Source organism: Triturus cristatus, chromosome 4_2, assembly GCF_964204655.1.
Source record: "Triturus cristatus chromosome 4_2, aTriCri1.1, whole genome shotgun sequence".
NCBI classification, from domain to species: Eukaryota; Metazoa; Chordata; class Amphibia; order Caudata; family Salamandridae; genus Triturus; species Triturus cristatus.
Window position 1 is genome coordinate 92822485 of NC_140586.1, and position 21516 is coordinate 92844000.

Sequence of the window (21516 nt, forward strand, 5' to 3'; positions counted from 1 at the left end):
TCGCTCTTGGTGTCCTCCAATATCTGAACAAGGTTGCTGAGATTTCCTGGTGCTGTGCCCATTGGAACTTGAGGTCCCACTGCAGAGTCTGCATGTGTCACCTGGCATGGTCCACCAGCAGGATGCAGGAGGCCATAAGGCCCAACAGCCTCAGAGTCATTCTCACCGAAATTCAGGATAGAGGCTGAAACATCGGTATCATAGCCTGAATATCCTGGACTCGCCGCTCGGGAGGATAGGCCCGAAACTGCACCGTATTGAGAACTGCTCCGAAGAAAGGGAGCGTCTGAGAGGGAGTAAGGTGTGCCTTTGGCACGTTGCTATTGAACCCCAGCGAATGCAGGAGGTTTTCCGTAGTCTGGAGGTGGGAGACGACTGCTTGGGACGAGCCCGCCTTTAAAAACCAGTCATCGAGATAGGGGAAGACTGGAACCCCTGATCTCTGCAGATGGGCTGCGACCACCGCCATCACCTTGGTGAACACCCGAGGGGCCCTGGTGAGGCAGGAAGGGAGTATGGTAAACTGAAATAGCTCGTGGGCCACCATAAACTGCAGGTAGTGGTGATGGGCAGGCAGGATGGGAATATGGAAATAGGTGTCCTGCAAGTCCAACGTTATCATCCAGTCTCCCGGGTCCAGGGCAGACAGGACCTGAGCAAGGGAGACCATCTTGAACTTCTCCTTTTTGAGGAAGTGGTTGAGGGCTCTGAAGTCGAGGATAGGACGAAAGCCTCTGTCCTTTTTAGGGACCAGAAAATAGCAACCACAGCCTATATCTGGCCCAGGAACCCTCTCTATAGCTCCCTTGGCCAAGAGAGTCTTTACTTTTTCGCGGAGTAGGGCAAAGGGATCCTCCATCAGCCGATCGTAAGTTGGAGGCATAGTGTGAGGGTTAGTCTCGAAGGGGAGGGAGTAGCCCCATCAGACTATTTGCAACACCCGCCTGTCCGGAGTGAGATCTTGCCAGTGGTGGAGGAAATAGCGTATCCTGCCACCAACTGGACATCCATGATGCTGAGGGATCAGACTAGGAAGGTTTTGTGGTGGAGGAGAGGTTTGTGGATTGACTCGACTTCTGGCCACCCGCTCCGCGGGGTTGGGGTGGACCGCATCATGGCCCCGCAGAGGTTGCTGAACTAGCGGGGTCCTCTGGCTGGAATAGGGTTAGCGCTGTTGGAAGCCCCTTCTGTAGCCACAAAAGGGGCGAAAAGCAGACACAGGCTGGGATGACGTGGTAAGGCCTAGGGACTTGGCAGTAGCCCGCGCGTCCTTACAGCGCTCAAGCGATGCATCTGCTTTGTTTCCAAAGAGAAGGGAGCTATCAAAGGGCATGTCCATAAAATTAGCTTGGAAATCCCCTGAAAAACCTGATGCCCTCAGCCAGGCGTGGCACTTTATGGCCACCGTCAAGGGAATCGCTCTGCCAAGCGAGTCTGTCGTGTCTAAGCCACAGCGTATGGCAAACTGAGCTGCATCTCTCGCATCTGAAACAGCTTGGGAGAGAAGAGCCAGGTCCTCCTCCGATCTCTTGGCAACACCTGCGCAACCATATCCCATATCAAATGGGAATAACAGCCCAAGAGGCATGCGCTGTTTACCTGCAGTGCTAGGCTGGCAGAAGAAAAGATCTGTCCAGCCTTTTGGATTGGAATGTCGATCAAGGCCTCGTTGAAATGCAGCAAGGGTTCCGAGGCAGAGACACCAGGCTAAAGAACCTCTATCGAGATGTTAGTCTTGACTGCCACCATAGGGAGCTGCAGGACCAAGACCTTCGCAGCCCTATGCACCACCATTGAAAATTAAACCCCCTCCTCCATAGCCAGGTTAGGGGGAGACAGCATGCCAGAATCTGGGGAGGTGTCCAGGCCGCTGGCATCACCCAGGTCCTCATACCAGTCCAGGTCTTAATTTGGTTGAAGGATTTGTAAGGGATCCTGCTGCCCCTCCCAATCATCATCATCCATTCCTAGCCCTTCACAATAGGGCAGGGTGAACTACATGGAGTTGCACGGCTCTGTCGGCGATGGTCCTGGCGGACGCTCGACTGGCTCTGTGTCATCTGCAATGACAATTAGGGAGGAGCTACCGGTGGGCGCCGGCGACTCCGAGGGTCTTTGCGTTGGACGTGGCGCCAGGGAATGTTACAAAGGTACGACCAGTGCTGGCCCGGATCCAGGAACGGATCAAAGGGGAGGCTGTGGCGCCGGAGCCACAAAACCCAGGGGATCTCCTTCAGCTGAGCGTGCAGTGCCCGAAGACGCACTGTCAGGGTCAGGCTGCCCAAATAGGGCCCACATGGTGTCATAAAACTCTTTTAATTGGGCGTGTTGCTCCTGGGCCGGGAAGGGAGGAAAATGGAGAGCCGAAACAGGCACTCGCTCCATGGAGCCAGACCTTGAATGCCAAGGCTCCTCCATCTCATAGAGTTACGGACAAGTTGAAGTAAAAACACGTTTTGACTGCTTATGCTTTTTATGGTGCTTCTTACCTGACCGTGATGACTTCGAGGAAGAAGACTTCGACCCCCCCCCCCCAGATTGCGCTTGGACCTTTCTCTCAACCGAGACCGGGAAGGGGAGCAAGATTGACGAAGCGACCTCCGTGGCACTGTACGCCGGGCTGCGATTAGCTTTGGGACCTCTCTCTCAAAGCCTTCGGCACAATGGCCCGGCAATCGGAGTACGACTTTGTGTCATGGTCGCGCTCCAAGCACCAGAGACACACTAGATTGGGGTCCATGACTGACATGGTGTGGCGACAGGCGCTGCACAGTTTAAACCTCAAGGTCTTCTTGGACATACCTACACACCAATAGGAGTTAGACAGGAATTCAAAAAAATTCTGTCAAAAAGTGACACTGGGTAGCTCTCTTCGACGGATCAGTGCTGGCTGGCGTGGAAAGAAAAGAACTGACATCAGCGCACCGGGCTGACGCCCATAAAGATGACGAGGACGTGCCGACGATGTCATGTGGAGTCGACTGACACCATTAACCAGCGCGCAGGGGTACTGCTAGCAAAAATCTTGCGGATCCAGCTTGATGCCTGGAAGTTCAAAGGTAAAGAATCAGCGGGTAGATATCTCTATCAGATCCATTGGGCTGTTGTTGTATAATTCACATTTTACTTTCCTCAACCACAGCATACTGCTTAAGGCAACAGGTCAGTCCACTTCAGCCATTGACTCACTTGTACTACGGGTTACAGCATTTTGCCTGATCACATATGCACCTCTGCTTAAAAATAAGTGCACATCCATGCCAGGACCTGTGGGACAATACTTTGTCAACTCTTATTTCTATAAATTCTTGGTCCTGTTTTTAATTTATTTGTCAACCTTCTGGGTTTAAACCACATATTCAGGTTACAGTAATTCAAAGTCAATAGTATATTGTCTTTACAGTGATAAGAATCATATTTTCTTGTGATGTGTATTAAAACTATAAATGGTTTAAATAGCTGTTCTAAACGCAACTGCCTGAAAGAAAGTATTCACACTATTCTTTTCAAATTATAAGCAAGGATTAATGTTTTATAAATGTAAAATATCTATTGCAATATTTTGGCCGGTAGGTTTAGGTGGCCTTTGCATTTAGTTTTATTTCTTTACCTTTTGTAGTACGTGCTTGCAATAAAAAAATAATAAATAACCATTGCTCCAGTTTCGTAAGGAGAGACCTACGAGCTTTGCTGATGCTTGCTTACATATCTTGCCAAGTAGTTTTTAAATCCTTCTGAAGTTCTGATATATGTTACTGGACTGGTTTGGGTATAAATACACCATTTGCCCCCAACTTCTACTCGCCGCATATGCCAGCTGCCTGGCTCATTTCTCAACATAGTTTGCCCTGCCTCTCCTGCCACCCTGGCTACAGGGTTGATCCTTGCCTAGGAGTACCTTTTACCTGTATCCACATCTGTGTATCTACTAAGCGACCGTTCCGATGCCCGATGGCTGCGCTCTCGCCGTCGCTGGTGGTGCCGCTGGCTCTCCTCAGGGATGACACGCTCCAGGGAGTAGTCGTCCAATCTGATGCCTTTGGAGCGTGAGTGTCCCAGCATGGAAGCTGAGCGCTTCATTGGGCTGCCATCAGTTATCGTCTGTAAGGAAAACAGAGAGATGACCCACATGCTTCCTGCATAGTTCTATGGATGGCTTGAGATGTTCTGGGAAGTGAATAGCACTGGGTAGATGAGAATGATTGGCAGTAGTGAATGCGTACAAAGAGCAATGGAGAAGGTGGATAAATATCACTGGTGAGCACACATAAGGAGCAGTAGGGTACGCGGATGAAGCATAATGGATATATGACATTGTAGAACACATATGAAGAGCAGTGAAGAGAGCAAATCCTTCCTCAACCAAGTAATGTTCCATTCCCCTAGAGAGCTGACGTCAAACAAAATGCGAAACATTGGTCTATTAATGAAAGTAACATACACTAATAGCTTTTTTGTTCTTAAATATGTTGTGCAAAACACAAACGGGTCTAGAGAATGTATGCATCTGGCTCTTTTTGTAGTTATGGTTACCTCACACTTTGTATAGAAAAGCCTGTTTTGTTAATAACTTTGGACTCGTTTGACAAATTTTCATGGAAACTGACAAAAAACTAATTTCCTCTTAGATGCAGTCTTTAAAGTTTCATCCAGATGGTCAAAAGGGTGAAAATGTTTTAGGATGAGATCCAAAACGTAATTTTTACATTATAATTACGCAAGGGAGGCTATCACAGCATACAAAAAAATCAGAATGGCACACAACTGGCAGTCGTTGTGTTTAGTGTGCTTTTTCATTCGGTCTAAATTTATTCAGCAACAACGGATATATTTACCCCAACATGTTACTTACGTTTTGTAATGTTCTTTCTGATGGAAATGAGGCCTCCCATAGATTCCCTAAGTGAATCTTATGCCACGTAATACTCTGGACTTAGGTTTGTTTCAAGCCGTTCCTGGTTACCAGCGCTTTTGTCCCCAAAAATTAGGAGGACAAGAAGTGGAGGGAGATCTTTTGCCTATAACGTGGCAAAGCTCTGGAACACTTTACCCTTACACCTCCGCTCCGAAGCCCAAATTCTACCATTCCGTAAACTTTTTAAAACCTGGCTATTCCAACAAATAGCCCCATAATTCTAATGGTTGTATGCTCGATCGCTAGCGCTGGGATGCCTGAGGGTAGCTGTGCGCTATACAAATGCTTAATAATAATAATAATAATAATAATAATAATAATAAGAGGCACACAATCACGTCATAAGGGGCATCATTGACACGGAGCCGAAGTGACACGCACATTTCATATAAGGTGTATGAGCGCTGTGTCATCAATTGCATCCAGAATTTTTCAAAAAACCCGCAGAGATATTAGATGATTGAAGATCAAAAATAAAAAAAAACCCACACAAAGAGATAAAAGTGACCGTACATTTTTTAAATGATTTCTGTAAATGTAATGCCCTAAAGCCCTATTAGGATCAAGACAAAGCTCTTGTTTCCTCTCCTTTGAAGGATGAGGCAATGGAAAGAAAAAAGAAGGGAGCGAAAAACAATTGAGACATATGAAATTCGGAAACTATAGTCCAAAAGAAGATTTATTTCTCAGATACCCTTTAATAAAGGAGGGAGGAGTTGACACAGCCTGAAGTTCACCTACCCACCTGGCTACCATTATAGCTTGCAGGATAGCAAGCTTTGAAGTGAGAAGGTAAAAAATCATATATCACTCTGTATGGTCAATTGTGGTTCCATTTTTATAACTGGTGAAAGCCCACCAAAGCTTTTGCATTGTTGCACGTTTACACATATTTTAAATCCACTGCCATTTTGCTATCCCGTGATATACATTGCACATTTAAGCTCAACCATTTTACTAAAGGAAACTCTGTCATAATCTAACTCTTAAATTCTTCTTGCATTCTTTCTACAAGAGCTTGGCACCTGCTCATTAACGCCTATCCGTAGTTTCTGGTCAGCACATGTTCTTTTTTTAAATTTGTTTGTATTGAGAAAAAGCGTATAAACATAATCCCAAAATTTATGAATTTTAGAATGGCATACTTCAACTACTCAGAGGGCAAAGCTCTGGTCTGTTCCTGCAGCGTTTTGCCCTCTGCTTATTTTGTATGCTTGCTGGCTATTTTGTATTAAACATGTGCTAGACTTCTATGAGCTATACTGAGTTTTTCTTTTATACAAGAAGAACAAGTTACTTACCTTCGGTAACGCTTTTTCTGGTGGATACAGTATCTGCCTGTGGATTCCTCACCTTGTGAATATCCCCTGAGCCAGCATTCCACGGAACTTTTCTTCCCCAGCACTCCACGTCGACGTGGGCGACGTCATAATGCATCGGCTCCGCTCGCGACTCCGATCGACGTCACCGGAGCCATAAGAAGCCCACGTCGGCGTGATGACGTCAGTTCCACCCATTTTTTCCCCGTGCCTTCAAGGCGAACAGGTGGACTAACGACAGACTCAAAGTATACACAGTATACAATAAACCAATACATATATATATAATATGCAAAGGAAAGGAATGCAAAGAAAAACAAGCATTTCCTACAACTGTACCATACAGCAAAAACACATATCTACAAGACCTTTTTCATGGTATATGAAGGTGGACAACGGGGAGGCGGGTGGGCCAGTGAGGAATCCACAGGCAGATACTGTATCCACCAGAAAAAGCGTCACCGAAGGTAAGTAACTTGTTCTTCTGATGGCTACATCTGCCAGTGGATTCCTCACCTTGTGAATAGATTCCCACAGCAGTCCCCACTCCCGGAGGAGGGTGTCCACCTTCCTATACCAGAAAGTCTTGCAAGACAGAGCGCGCGAAGTGGCCCTCCCTCCTTATCTCAGAGTCCAAGCAATAATGCTTTGCGAAAGTATGGAGGGAGGCCCAAGTCGCGGCCTTACAAATATCTGCCACAGGAACACCCCGGGCCAAAGCAGATGTAGATGACTTAGCTCTAGTTGAATGAGCCCTAATGCCCTCAGGAGGGGTCTTACCAGCCAGGGCGTAGCAGATCTTGATAGCCAGTATTATCCATCTCGACAGCGTGCGCTTGTGCACCGCTTTACCCTTAGAACGACCAACGTAGCCAATAAAGAGCTGGTCATCAAGGCGAAAGTCCTTGGTTCCGTCCAAATAAAAACTCACAGCCCTCTTCGGGTCCAGGCGATGGAGTCTTTCCTCCTCTTTGGAAGGATGAGGAGGTGGGTAAAAAACAGGGAGAGTAATGGACTGCCCCAAATGAAACGGAGTGACAACTTTAGGCAGGAAAGCAGCCCTGGTCCTGAGAACCATCCTTTCAGCATGTAAGGTAAGAAAAGGAGGTTTGGAACTAAGAGCTTGTAGCTCACTTACCCTCCTTGCCGAGGTTATGGCCACAAGAAAAAACACCTTAAAGGACAACAGCCTCAAAGGACAACTATGTAGAGGCTCAAATGGGGACCCCATTAGAAAGGTTAAAACAAGATTAAGGTCCCACTGAGGCATTACAAATGGAGTGGGAGGAAACATGTTTGTAAGGCCCTTGATGAACCTCAGAACAACCGGAGATTTAAATAGTGAAGGTTGATCTGGGAGGCACAGAAATGCCGTTAAGGCCGAAAGGTAGCCCTTGACCGTGGCCACAGCAAAGCCCTGCTGAGCCAAGGAAAGAGCAAACTGGAGCACATTGGAAAGATGAGCCTTTAAAGGGTCAATGGATCTCTCTCCACACCATTTTACAAATTTTGACCACCTGTAGGAGTAAATGGACTTGGTGGAGTGTCGCCTGGCCGATAAAATAACATCCACCACATCAGGTGGGAGAGAGAAGGAACTCAGGTTGCCCCGTTCAATCTCCAGGCATGAAGGTGTAAGCTCTGGAGGTGGGGGTGTAGAACCTGCCCTTCCGACTGCGAGAGGAGGTCTGCCCTCAGAGGGAGACTGAGTGGAGGGCACGAGGATAGGTGGAGAAGATCTGTATACCACACCCTTCTTGGCCAATCCGGGGCGACCAAAATGACTTGGGCCCGGTCTTGGCGAATCTTCCTCAGAACCCGAGGAATCAAGGGTATGGGAGGAAACGCGTAAAGGAGTCGTGAGCCCCAACTCAACTGAAACGCGTCCCCCAACGCCCCCTGCATCAGATACTGGAGACTGCAGAATGACAGACAGTGCGCGTTCTCGAAAGTGGCAAACAGATCCACCCGAGGAGTCCCCCACGTCCGAAAGACGTGACGAACCACCTCCAGATGAAGCCTCCCCTCGTGGTCGGCGGAGAACTGCCGACTGAGACTGTCCGCACGTACGTTCAGCACCCTGGCCAGATGATTTGCCATCAGACAAATCTGATGGTCCTGAACCCAAGACCATAGATGTAAGGCCTCCCTGCATAGACAAAGAGACCCTACCCCTCCCTGTTTGTTGACATACCACATCGCGGTCGTGTTGTCCGTCAGGACTTGAACAGACTGACCGCGAAGGGAAGGAAGGAAGGCCTTGAGCGCCAAACGAATCGCCCACAATTCCAGAAGGTTGATGTGAAGCAACCTTTCCTCTGGAGACCAAAGACCCTTGATCTCCAGATCCCCCAGATGAGCACCCCACCCTAGGGTGGATGCATCCGTTATCACTGTGGCCACCGAAGGAGGAAGATGAAAGGGCTTTCCTTGAGACAGGTTGCCCTCCACGCTCCACCAAGACAGATTCGCCGCAGCTTCTCTGGAGATCCTGATCAACTCCCTGAGATCTCCGTTGTGCTGATACCACTGCTTGCGGAGGCACCACTGGAGCGCCCTCATGTGCCAGGGTGCATGGTTGACCAACAGAATGCAGGAAGCGAACAGACCGAGCAGGCGAAGGACCTTCAGAACTGGAACAACCGCTCCATTGTGGAATAAAGGGACCATCTCCTGAATGTCGAGAATCCTTTGAAGAGGAGGGAAGAAATGACACACAGTAGTGTCCAGTACCGCCCCTATGAACAGGTTGCGTTGAGAGGGCACCAGGTGAGATTTGGGCACATTGATCGAAAAACCCAAGTCGAATAACAGCTGAGATGTTACCTGCAGATGACGCTGCACCATCTCTGGGGACTCTGCCTTCAGAAGCCAGTCGTCCAGGTAGGGGAAAACCGGAATCCCCAACCTCCTGAGATGAGCAGCCACCACTGCCATCACCTTCGTGAAGACCCGAGGTGCGTAAGTAAGACCAAACGGGAGGACCACAAACTGGTAGTGTTGCGACCCAACCGTAAAACGGAGATACTTCCTGTGCGACTTCAGGATTGGGACATGAAAGTACGCGTCCTGCAAGTCGAGCGACACCATCCAGTCTCCTTGCTGCAACGCTTGAAGAACCTGCGCAAGGGTCAGCATCTTGAATTTCTCCTGCTTCAGGTAAAAGTTCAAGATTCTGAGGTCTAGGATTGGACGCAATCTGCCGTCCTTTTTGGGAATCAGGAAATACCGGGAGTAGCATCCCTGACCCCTTTCCTGCTCCGGAACCACCTCTATTGCACCCTTCTGAAGCAAGGCTAGAACTTCTTTCTGCAGGAGAAGCAGATGGTCTTCTGAGCAATAACCTTGGCAAGGAGGGTAAGGGGGAGGAAACTACCGAAAGGGAAGGGCGTACCCAGTCTCTACGAGGTTCAAAACCCAAAGGTCTGTTGTAACAGATTTCCAACCCCGTAGAAAGTAGGACACCTGACCCCCCACAGGTCTTACATGATCCGGGATGGGGGATCTAGGGCTGCTTCCCTGAAGCCTCATTGGGAGCAGAGGAGGAGGAGGAAGAAGAGGGGTTGCGTCCAGAACCTCTCCGACCCCTTTGCCTCCCTCTATAGGACTTATAGAGGGGATTCTGCTGTTGCTGCTGCTGCTGCTGCTGCTGCTGTTGGGGCTGCCGGTAAGAGCGAAAAGACGATCTTCCAAAACCCCTAAACCTTCGAAAAGACGAACCCCTAGAAGGAGCTTGCAGTCCCAAGGATTTTGCAGTCAACCTGCTGTCCTTAAATCGCTGCAGGGCAGAGTCTGCTTTCTCACCAAACAGCTTCTGTCCGTCGAATGGCAGATCAACCAGCGTAGCTTGCACATCAGCTGAAAACCCAGAGGTACGGAGCCAAGCCTGCCTCCTTGCGGCAACAGACGACCCAATGATCCTTGCCACCGAGTCCGCAGTATCCAGCCCTGACTGGATAACTTGCCTGGCAGCAGCCTGAGTGTCCGCTACAACCTCCAAAAAGGATGACTTATCCCCCTCAGGCAACTTAGGGGCCAAAGACTTAATGGAGTCCATTAGTGCATGTACATAACGCCCCAGCAGGCATGTAGCATTAGTTGATTTTAACGCCATACTTCCTGTGGAAAAGGTCTTTTTGGCTGCCTGATCAACCTTTTTAGATTCCCTGTCAGCAGGAGACTGAGGGAAGGCACCCGAAGCATGCTTGGAACACGAAGCCTGCACAACCAAGCTGTCCGGAGATGGCTGAGTAGACAAGAAGTCAGGATCCCCTGGTGCAACCTTGTACCTTCTTGCCACCTGTCTGCACACCGCCGGAGCTGAAAGGGGTTTCTTCCACACCTCCAAGACCGGCTCCAAGATGGCCTCATTGAAAGGCAACAAAGGCTCTGATGTTGATGATGGAGAATGCAACACTTCTGTAAGCAAGTTGGATTTGTACTCCACAGAAGGCAGCTGCAAATCCAAAATTTCTGCTGCCTTTTTGATCACTACATGATAGGGAGCCAATTCCTGAGGTGGAGAAGACCTGGCAGATGCATGCTCCCACTCTGGGGTTGTATCCAACCCACTAGCTTCATCAATGCCTTCAAATTCATCTGAAGAAGAGTCGACCTCACCTTCTTCCACCTCTGTCCGATACCTCCCTTCCTCCAACACCCTCTGGGCCTCCCTCCTCGACCGGATCCAGGGAGCCGGCGTCGACGACGTCGTACGCGGCGTCGGAGGAGCCAAAGGTACCGGAGTCGGCGGCGCCATAGGTGTAGTCGGCGACGCCGGACGCGGCGCCGATGGAGTCGGCCTCGGCGTCGAGGAAGGCTCCGAAGTCTGCTGGTCCTTCCGAGGTCAAATCGGAACTCCAGACGGCACCGGAAACTGCCAAGAAGGCGCCATCGGCATAAAGGGCATGAAGGGGGCCTGAGCATACTGCTGCGGCACCCCCAGTGTAAAAGCCATCGAACACACGGGACCAGTTGGTGCTTCGGATGGGTAGGTCGCCCTATTAAAAATGCCATACATAGCATTTAAGAAATTGGCAGAATCTGTACCTGGAGCCGGGAACTGAGGAAAAGGAACAGACCCTGTATCCCCTTGTGGAGTCTCCGGCGTCGGCTCCGCAGTATCTTCCACCAGAGCCTCAGACTCTTCAGGCACCGGAACAGACTCTTCTTGCTCCTGTTCATGCATGGAAGCATCCGACTCCACTCGAACCGGAGTCGACGCCTTAGATGGATCCGATGACCGCGTCGGGGACTGAGTCGGAGTCTGCTTCTTCGAAGGAGAACACCTCGGTGACTTCAAAGGTGAAGGAGAAGGAGACAAGCCTTTGCTCTGGCGTGATGATGGGGCGAAGCCGACCTCGACCTCGACTTCCTGGACCTCGAGGACCGACGTCGGGAAGAATGTTTCATCTTCTTGTGGTGCTTCTTCGACCAACGTAGCCAATAAAGAGCTGGTCATCAAGGCGAAAGTCCTTGGTTCCGTCCAAATAAAAACTCACAGCCCTCTTCGGGTCCAGGCGATGGAGTCTTTCCTCCTCTTTGGAAGGATGAGGAGGTGGGTAAAAAACAGGGAGAGTAATGGACTGCCCCAAATGAAACGGAGTGACAACTTTAGGCAGGAAAGCAGCCCTGGTCCTGAGAACCATCCTTTCAGCATGTAAGGTAAGAAAAGGAGGTTTGGAACTAAGAGCTTGTAGCTCACTTACCCTCCTTGCCGAGGTTATGGCCACAAGAAAAAACACCTTAAAGGACAACAGCCTCAAAGGACAACTATGTAGAGGCTCAAATGGGGACCCCATTAGAAAGGTTAAAACAAGATTAAGGTCCCACTGAGGCATTACAAATGGAGTGGGAGGAAACATGTTTGTAAGGCCCTTGATGAACCTCAGAACACCTCGGTGACTTCAAAGGTGAAGGAGAAGGAGACAAGCCTTTGCTCTGGCGTGATGATGGGGCGAAGCCGACCTCGACCTCGACTTCCTGGACCTCGAGGACCGACGTCGAGAAGAATGTTTCCTCTTCTTGTGGTGCTTCTTCGACCTCGAAGACTTCGAAGTCGATGACCCCCTCTTCGACTTCTCCTTTTTCCTCCCTCTCTTCTCCTCACCGATCTTCTTCATGAAGAGCTTAGTCTTCCTCTCCTTGAGTGCTTTCGGGTTCATGCTTCTACAGCATCCGCACTCCTCCATATCGTGTTCTGAAGAGAGGCACCATAAACAGTTTTGGTGTGGATCCGTCATCGACATCAGACCTCCACATTCCCTACAGGGCTTAAAGCACGACTTTCTAGTCGAAGACATACTCGAATTAACAGAGTAAAATGGCTAAACTACAAAGTAGCTAAAGAGCACTGGAAAAAAAAAACGTTGCGCGTCGAAGGCGCAGAAAAAAGGGAACTGACGTCATCACGCCGACGTGGGCTTCTTATGGCTCCGGTGACGTTGATCGGAGTCGCGAGCGGAGCCGATGCATTATGACGTCGCCCACGTCGACGTGGAGTGCTGGGGAAGAGATGTTCCGTGGAATGCTGGCGCAGGGGATATTCACAAGGTGAGGAATCCACTGGCAGATGTATCCATCAGAAACACATTTCAACTCCCAAGAATGTAAAGGTTCATATGGCTGCCCCATCAGAAAAGTTAGCACTAGATTAAGAAGCCACTGAAAGGCCACATAAAGTGTAGGAGGGAAGGAGTTCAGAAGACCTGTCAGAAACTAGTGCGAATGACATTTTAAAAAGTGACTTTTGATCTGAGTCAAACAAACAAGCCAAGACAGCAGCTAGATAACCTTTGACTGTGCCTTTATTAACAAATCTCTATTCCAACTGCAAAGCAAATCAAAGAATAACATGAAAATCACCTGCAAAAAGATCTAAGAATTTGACTTTGTACCAAGATTCAGAAGCTGATCACTTACTACAATAAACCTTCCTGGTACAAGGTCGAATGATAACAAGTAAAACACCCACAAATTCCACTTTAAACTTGAACTTGGCTAATATTAATCTTTCAAGAGCCATTCATGAAGTTGTATTAACTTGAAGTTTGAATTAAACAACAAATTGTTGAGGGATAGGAGATCCTTCCTGCATGGAAAGCACCATGAGGTATTCTGAGTCAGCAGTAAGAATTCTCATATTCCACGACTAACAAAACAACTCTGGCCTTAAGCAATTCGAATTTTCCAAAGTACTGCCTGAATCACTGGTATTGATTTAAAAGGCTAACTTAGGGAATAAGTCAATGGAACTGTGAATGCTTCCACTGGGATGAAATGATCTTTGGGCAAAACACATGATACTTTCTGTTGAAAATTGTTGCTAACAGATCCACATCTCACCCTCCCTAACGAGCAAATATCTGATCTGCTTATTGATGGCAAATGTTATTGTTCCTGAATCACTTATTGATGATAAGTCTCCCACTTATCAATAATAAAAAAGGTGACTTAAAAAATCTGCCATCTGATTCTCATTTCTCGCTAGGTGAACTGTAATGTGCCTGTCAAGGGCCCAGCTCTAAAATGCTATAGCTTCTTGACAAAGATGAAAGTAGCCTTCTCTTCCATATTTGTTTCCTGCACAAGTATTGTTTGTCAAAATCTGCAATTGCTTACAAATAACATCTAGTAGGAAAATTCAGAGAGCCAATCAAATCGTTCCCAAATCCAACACAATTAAAATGCAACCTTGTTTTCTTCTGGGATGAAACAGCATTAAAGGTCAGTTTGTTCATTTCTGCATCCCAGACACACAGGGAGAGTCTATCATCACCTTTGCCTGGGGTTAAGGAACATAACATGTCTGAATATTGAAGCGATTGTTAGAAGATGTGGCCAAAACCAGAGAATGAGCGGTGTAAAAATCCAAATGTAGCATACCCTGAAGATGGCTGCAGAACTGATTTCATTGACTTTGTAACACTCACTGAAGATGACAGATAACTATCCAGGCACCGGGAACTAGAAACACACATGATGCCAATAGACCTATCTATCTGGCAATTATCCTGGCTGCCTGATTTGGACAAGGCGAAAACTGAACTAGCCTCTCCTCTAGGAGAAAAGTCTACACTCACTGAGTGTCTTGAACACCATCCATAAATGTGATGGACTGTTAGCGCAACTATAAGGACTTCTCCAGATTTAAGGAGAAACCCAAATCATGCAAAAGAGTGATTGTAATGTCCACACCTCTGAACAAACTTTGTGGGGAATACCCCTTTAAAAATGTGTCACTTGGATACAGGTGTGCATACATTTTTTGTCTGTGAAGAAAAATTAAAACTACAGCCAGAACCTTTGAGAATTCCCTTGGTGCAGAAGTCAGTACAAAAGGTAGAAATTTGAACTGTAAAGGTAAATCTCCGACTACAAACAGCTGATATTGTCTATGTTGTGGAAGAAACAGGATTTAAACATATGCATCCGGAAAATCCAGAGACACCATCCAGTCTTGAGACTGGGGTACAGCAAAAATATTTAGCAGGGTCACCATCTTGAATTTCTTTTTTAGAAATGTGTTTAAAAAATGAAGGCCAATGAAAAAAAAGAGGATAAGCCAAACTTCTTCCCCTTTTTTTGGAGATCAAGAAGTACCTTGAATAACAATGTTGACCCCTCTGATTCCATGGTGCTACCTCCACCGCTTCTTTGCTCAGTTTACAGGGAAACCTTATTCATCAAGATGTTTGTGCGGAGGGAGAGGAGGGAAGGAAAAGTGGGGACTGAGGGAAGATTCCATGCAGAACGTAGGGCATAACCAACCAGAATCAGTTGAAGGACCTATTGATGTGTTATTTCTCGCCACTTGGAAATGAAGTGAGATCATCTGCAGCCATCAAGAGTCTTGTGGTGTAGGACACACCAGTCAAACCTGCTTTGCTCTAGATGGAAGTGGAGGTGGAAAACAAAGGAATCTGAGATTGCTGACCTCTGGAAGAGCCTGTGGCCCAAGACTGTCTCCAAGACATCTTTTGCTGCTGTTTGGTGTTGCTAATATAAATAAGTCTCCATCTGCTGGTGACTAAAAGGATGGTTATAGCCTTTAAAGTACCCATACTAGCGGTGGAGATGACCAGAAGGTAAAGACAACCCTAGTTCTTCTACAGTACCCTTGCTTTCTTCACTCTTTCCAGCAAGTTTTACAAGGATGGTTAAAGTCTTTCAAATATCCATACAAGCGGTGGAGCCAATTAATAGTTAAGACAACCCCAGTTCTTGTGTAGTACCCTTGCTTTGTTTGATTCTTTCCAGCAAGTTCTCAGTTTTCTCTCCAAAAGGAATGAACCATCTAAAAGCATGTCCAATACCTTGGCCTAAACATTCCTACAAAAGCCCATCATTCTTATCCAAGAGTGACAATTTAAAGCAATCACAGATCACATGGACCTTCAATCAGCATCTACAGAGTACAAATGCGTAATATGCTTTGAAGTGTTCATCCCATCTTGGCACAATTCTGCAAATGATTTCTTGATGTATCCGGCAGATGTGTGGTAACTGCTGCAGCCATTTCCCATAATGCATGGGAATAATGAACCAACAGACAGAAAGACCCATTTGCCCTAAGAACCGGCCTCTCTGATGTAAACATCTTCCTTGCAAGCTGATCTAATCTTTTTGATTCTCTTTCTTGGGAACTAAAGGAATTGTAGGACCAATGACAGAGGCTCATCATATCTGTACTACCAAACTCTCAGGTGTTGGTTAAATACTGAGGCAAGGAGGACCAGAAGACGATGGTTCATAATTCCTAGAATAGTTATTGGAAACTGCAGAAGTAGAGTGAGGCTTCTCTCATGCTTGTAATACCTGATCCAAAGGGACCTCACTAAAAGGCACAAATCTTTCGCTGGCTGATTACCTGGCAATTTCTATGTAAAAAGAGATACTTTTGCATCCATCACATGAAACAGAATATATGTGTCAGCTGGTTTATGTATCACTGCAGAGCACTGCACATTCGCTACTGACTGCACAAGATTCAAAGGTAGAAGGTGATTATCCCCTTCACTGTCATCATCTTCAGAATGTGGTGTGCCACGAGGCATCTGAAAATGCTTCAAATCAGACCCACATAATTCTTGCATATGTTGAAAAGGGACTTTTTGTTACAAGAAGAGATCTGGAGGTTTCGCCGGGGTAAAAACCATCTCAGTTCTTCAGTTTGCCTCCTCAAAAATCTGGACTTCTTAAGAAACTGGCAGCACTGAAGTCGACATCAATACTGGCACCAGGGTGGAACACTTGGTATCTTGGTAATGATAACCAGAACTGAAAGCGACTTTGTAGACATAAGCCTGAGACTGGTTCCGATAACAACTTTGGAGGATGGCCAGATGGAGCCATGATTTAAGCTGATGGCTGTGCCCCAGAGTCTAGGTCATCTTAACAACCTAAGATGGTGCATCAAACAGCTAGACCTCCCTCAAAGCCTGAACACTAGAACTTTTTCTAAGGAATGGTATGGAATGTAGTACTGGTGCTTGCTTTGAAGAGGACCTCTTTTTAATGGGACATTGTTTAAGACCTGGACTATCATCTAGATCAAGAACATGTTCTATGTCTGGAATGAGACCTCAACTGACCCTTCCAAGAAGCCATCACTAATCCATCTTCCCTCTCCCTATTAGCTCATGGGTCCATGGAAAGACAAATATCACAAGATGTGAAATCCTACAGGGGTCTCAGACACTATAAACACCCTTGGAATTCCCTTACTGACACTGGGTGGCAACAAGATGTAGCTGACATAGCACTGACAAAAAGATTGTTTTGTGCCTACACACACTGACAAAGAAGTAGATGACAACAAGACATAGATGTGGGCTTGAGGGCTGGGGTAGCTGACAATAGGTGGAGGTGTAGTGGAGGCACGGCGTGGCCAGAGGCTATGTAATTTGACCATAGCCTAATGTGTTTGGTCAAATGTTGGCGAATCACTGTTTCCAGTGGCCTCTGGGGGAAAGGAGGAGTTATAAGCCAAACCTTGCATCCAGTGCATGGCTGGCACAGTCACAGCCTGTGTACAATGGGTACCGTTGTAAGGCACTTGGCAGAGAATAAAATCCGCAGGCACTGAAAGCAGGGCTACAGGTAATTAACAGACATATGTTCAACACATAATAACAAAACCCAAACCAAAACAACCGCTAAAAGATCTTTTACTCAAGAAAGTTAGGATTGTCTACTAAGATCAGTCACCAACCACCATTTTAGCAAGCCATAACATTCTACCTAATATTCCTAAGTTGAAATGGATGTATATATTTAAGATGCAAAGACTAAATACTGCTGAAAATCATAGAATGTGGTGAACTATAGAATCATAGCTCCTCCAATATATGGTCTCATACATATTATACAGATGATGTCACAAACGACATCTTTCTGACATTATCGATGGCATCAGATATCATGTCACAATTTTTATCATCAATTATGTCACTCAAGGTGACAAACTATTACTTTTTCCATCTCTGTTTGGTACAGGCATATATACATATTATCTTATATGCAGCAATGCATGAAAATTGTTTTGTGTTTTGCATATATATATATATATAAATATATATATGGAAAGGTGGTGATTGGCAGTATGTTAGTGATGTGTATGAGTGGCCAGAGGGTACTCCTAATCTTTCTTGGGTTCCAGCACTTAGTAGCATAGTGGAGGAAAAAGGGTGAGAGTAAGATCTGGAATCACACTCTGTGCTGGATATATCAGTCAAGACAAATAATCCCTGTTGAGACAGGTGAGGTACAGTAGAGGGCTCCAACAGGGTGGACTATATAAAGTCATCCATGATAAGGGTTTGACAGTCCAACATCTGTATATACACAGTAGAACTGCAAACCTAATGTCTAGGAGGGTACTGTTGCTATTGGGTATTGGTGACACTTATGTAGGAGAAGCTGCTGAGGTTTTTTATAAATCCAAACCTTATTTGCCTGAAAAGAAGATAATGGTTCAAATTAAGAGTCAAATGAATCCAGCTATGGACATTTATCATCTCCCTTTTTCTCTGTTAAGGAGGTGAACACTCTGATAAAAAGCTTTAAATCATCGAGGGTACAAGGGTTTGATTGTGTGTCTACCAGCAAAAGCCAGAAACCAGAAACATCTGTTAGCACTCCAGCAAAATCTCCCTACTTCAGCTTTGAAATTAGACTTGGGTATGTTAGGTGAGCTCTATGAAGAGTGAAAATCCACTTATTAAGATATTGTTATGCTACTTAGTTGTCCCAACATAATTCTTTAATGTTTTTATTGCACAAGAACCTCTCAAACACAATTTAAAATATTTTTCTTGCTTTAGAAAAGCTGCTGAAGAACAAGGACAACACTGGCAAGTACTGCTCTGTAAAGTGCAGATGCCCTGAGCTTCTTGGCAGTGGAGAAGGTAACATAACTAAATAAAACAAACAAGAGTAAGATTATTGATTAAAATATCAGGTTTTGAAGCTTTCTTGAATTTGATTGAAGAAGCTTTAACTTGAAATGCAAATGGAAGGGAGGTCCATGGTTTGATAGCTGCAATGAAGGAGAATATGTCTCCGTAAGCAGTGCTTGATTGGAGTTGGTGGTTGCAAGTGGGGCCCACTTGCATTTATTTTTGGGGGTTGTCACTTATTTTTCCTCATCAGACTTTGACCGGGAGAAAGAGACAGAAAAAAATGCATGTGGAAAAGGAGGAGGTAGAGCAAGACAGAAACACTTGATAAAGGGAGAAAGCAGACACCTGCGCGAATGAGATAAAAGGACACGGAGTGTCTGGTGGTGGAGTACAGAAGTGAGAGGTGAAGTCAGATTTAGTATTCTGCATGGTGCCTTTCAATAGCCCCAGCTGCAGGCTTTAGAGCAACACTTTGGGCCCCAGCACTTATTCTTTTACAAATTAAGCACTATCTATAGACTGCTCTGGTTCAAGGAACAGTTAGTAGGAACTGATTGGCAGAGTGCAAGGATATGTCTGGGTGATATACTGAGAATTTGCATGTTAAAAAGTTGAGCTGGGTTAGTGTAAGGTTTTATTGATGATAGTTAGGGCTCTAAAGGCCAGTCTAGAGCTAATGGGTAGCCAGTGCAAGGTTCTAAGAGTCAGTGATTTCATTTCTCATCTTGAAATGCCAGAAATTAGGCAGGCAGCAGCATTCGTTACAAGCTGGACAAATGTTTTTTAAATAGCAACACTACAGATTTGGATGGATTTAATTTCAGAAAGTTCAAGGAAGTCCATAAACATGTTAGTTTCAGGCAGTTGGCCAAAACCTAACCCCTTTGTACAATGATCATATTTTTACACAAACTGGACAGGCCAAATAAGATCTGTATGTTGTCCGTGTACACACAGAATTGTGAAAGAGTAGATGGGGTTGGTTCCTGACATTAAAAAGCTGTGGGGGGGCATGGCTAACGTGTCAAGATGGCGGTCGCACTTTGATAGTGCTCCGGACCCCTCCATCATCCGCGTTGCAATCCGCTGCCATCAGTGCCCCATAGACTCCCACTGCTTCCTCAACGTATCTGCAAGGGAGAGGAGTTGGCCTAACGGCTAGGGCGCTCGACCTCGGACCTAGGGGACTGGGTTCGAGTCTCGGTAATGACGCTGAACATCCTGTGATTCTGGGCAAATATATAAAACTCTGCAAAAAAAGGAGTTCCCTACATGCCATTTTCTGGACTGAGTGGCCTGCTGTGGGGCGAATCCGCCGGGGTGCTGATCTCCGAGAGCTCAAGATGGCGGCGCCCGGCCCTAGCATCCCTGCATCCAGTCTCCTGCATCGGCACACCCACTGTGGGCTTGACGACCCTCCAGGGCTTCACGCCGCCGGCGTACACCCTGGCCACTAAGACAGTGCCCTTCATTTCACCACACGCTTTGCTGTCTGTACGGGCACCCGCCCCTCCCCCCTATCTGGTCGTGTTCCATCATCCACGATACGGCTGCAGGGTGAGGTGAGTGGCGCTGGAGTCAGCCTCCTGGAGCCTCCATATCGGCCGCTGAATCGAGTGGCGGGGGCTGTGACGCCGGCTGCCTGCTGCTCTGCCTAGGCCTGGGCCTGGCCCTATCCCCTGATCACTGCAAGGGGATGACCTCCTCGCAGGAAATAATGCTGCCGCCCATGCCTCGGCCTATAGAGCAGGTCCTCCCCGCGCTGTTGCCTGAATCTCCCGAAGCCTTGGGGGTGTAGGATCCACACAGCTGCTCCTGCATCACCTGTCCTGTGTCTACAGACCCTGGTGCTCCTGGGACTCCCTGACCCGTGATGTGGCTGAGGCGGCTGCCTGCACTGCATCCCAGCTCCCTGCACCAGGCCCAGTGGTCACTTTCTGCTGTGAGGCGTTGGGTGAGCGCCAGACACCGGTGGCGGGGTTCCCTGGCCCCCCCGAGCTACGCCCGACTGATAACACCCCGTCTCGTTCCTGAGTATCATCAGGGGCCTCCTGTCCAGGCCTAGCCTGTCCTGCCTCCCTCCGGCTGGTGCACCGACTCCTCGCTTCTGGCTGGCCTCTACATACCCACACTGCTGCTGCACCAGTGACTGCGATGCCAGCTCCCCAGCGGTTTGGGGCCCGGGGGGACGCTGCCTCCAACCCGACGCGTTCGACCCTAAGCACCGGGGGCCCTCTGTTTCTGCAACCCGTCCCGGGATAACGCCCAGGACTGACACCCGCCACCGGCGCTCGGCCGCACGCATTGAGCGGCGTGGGGTGCCTCGTGGGCCCGCTGTTGCCATTCCATATTGGCCGCATATACCGAGCCGCAGGACGCCTCTTCTTCACCTCCTTACTGCTTGGCGCCTTGGCCACGGAGCCGTCTAGGTCCGCTCCTCGACCACATAACCACATTTCAGTTTCTGGCCAGTAGTCCCCACGGCTGTCTCTGCCCTTCTCGCACCCCGCGGGGCTGAGTGGGTTCGGCCGCATCATCGAGCGGCAGGGTGTCCGCGGATCGGGCCCCCCATCTCCCAGGGCCTCCCCTCGAGGTGGTGGTGCTTGCCCCCGGCGGATGCGGGGAACCCCCCGCCGGATCGGCTGTCGCTTCGGGCAGCAGGAGGCGTGATTCACGCCCCTGGTGTGTCTGCTCCCTTTGAGACCCGGGAGCTCCTGCCGGGGTGGACCCAGCACCAGGCCTGAGTATCGACAGCTTGGGTGCTGGCCCCCCCCCGCAGTCGAGACGACTGCCAGTAAACTTCCCATTTACATCTGGAGGAACATACAGGTCCTACGCTAGCAGCCAGATGGGCAGAGACCGCGCCCCGAAACACCTGACC

General features: G+C 47.8%; 1 protein-coding gene across 13 annotated transcripts in view; it reads right to left on the reverse strand.

The window, feature by feature from the left end:
* Window positions 1-21516, reverse strand: part of CACNA1A (calcium voltage-gated channel subunit alpha1 A) — a 1220168-nt gene that overhangs the window by 38962 nt on the left and 1159690 nt on the right. For all 13 annotated transcript variants that reach the window (XM_085600715.1, XM_085600714.1, XM_085600719.1 and 10 more), the window contains one exon: window positions 3906-4101. In XM_085600715.1, the coding sequence (XP_085456841.1) occupies window positions 3906-4101 (196 nt within the window). The remainder of the gene's footprint in view (window positions 1-3905; window positions 4102-21516) is intronic.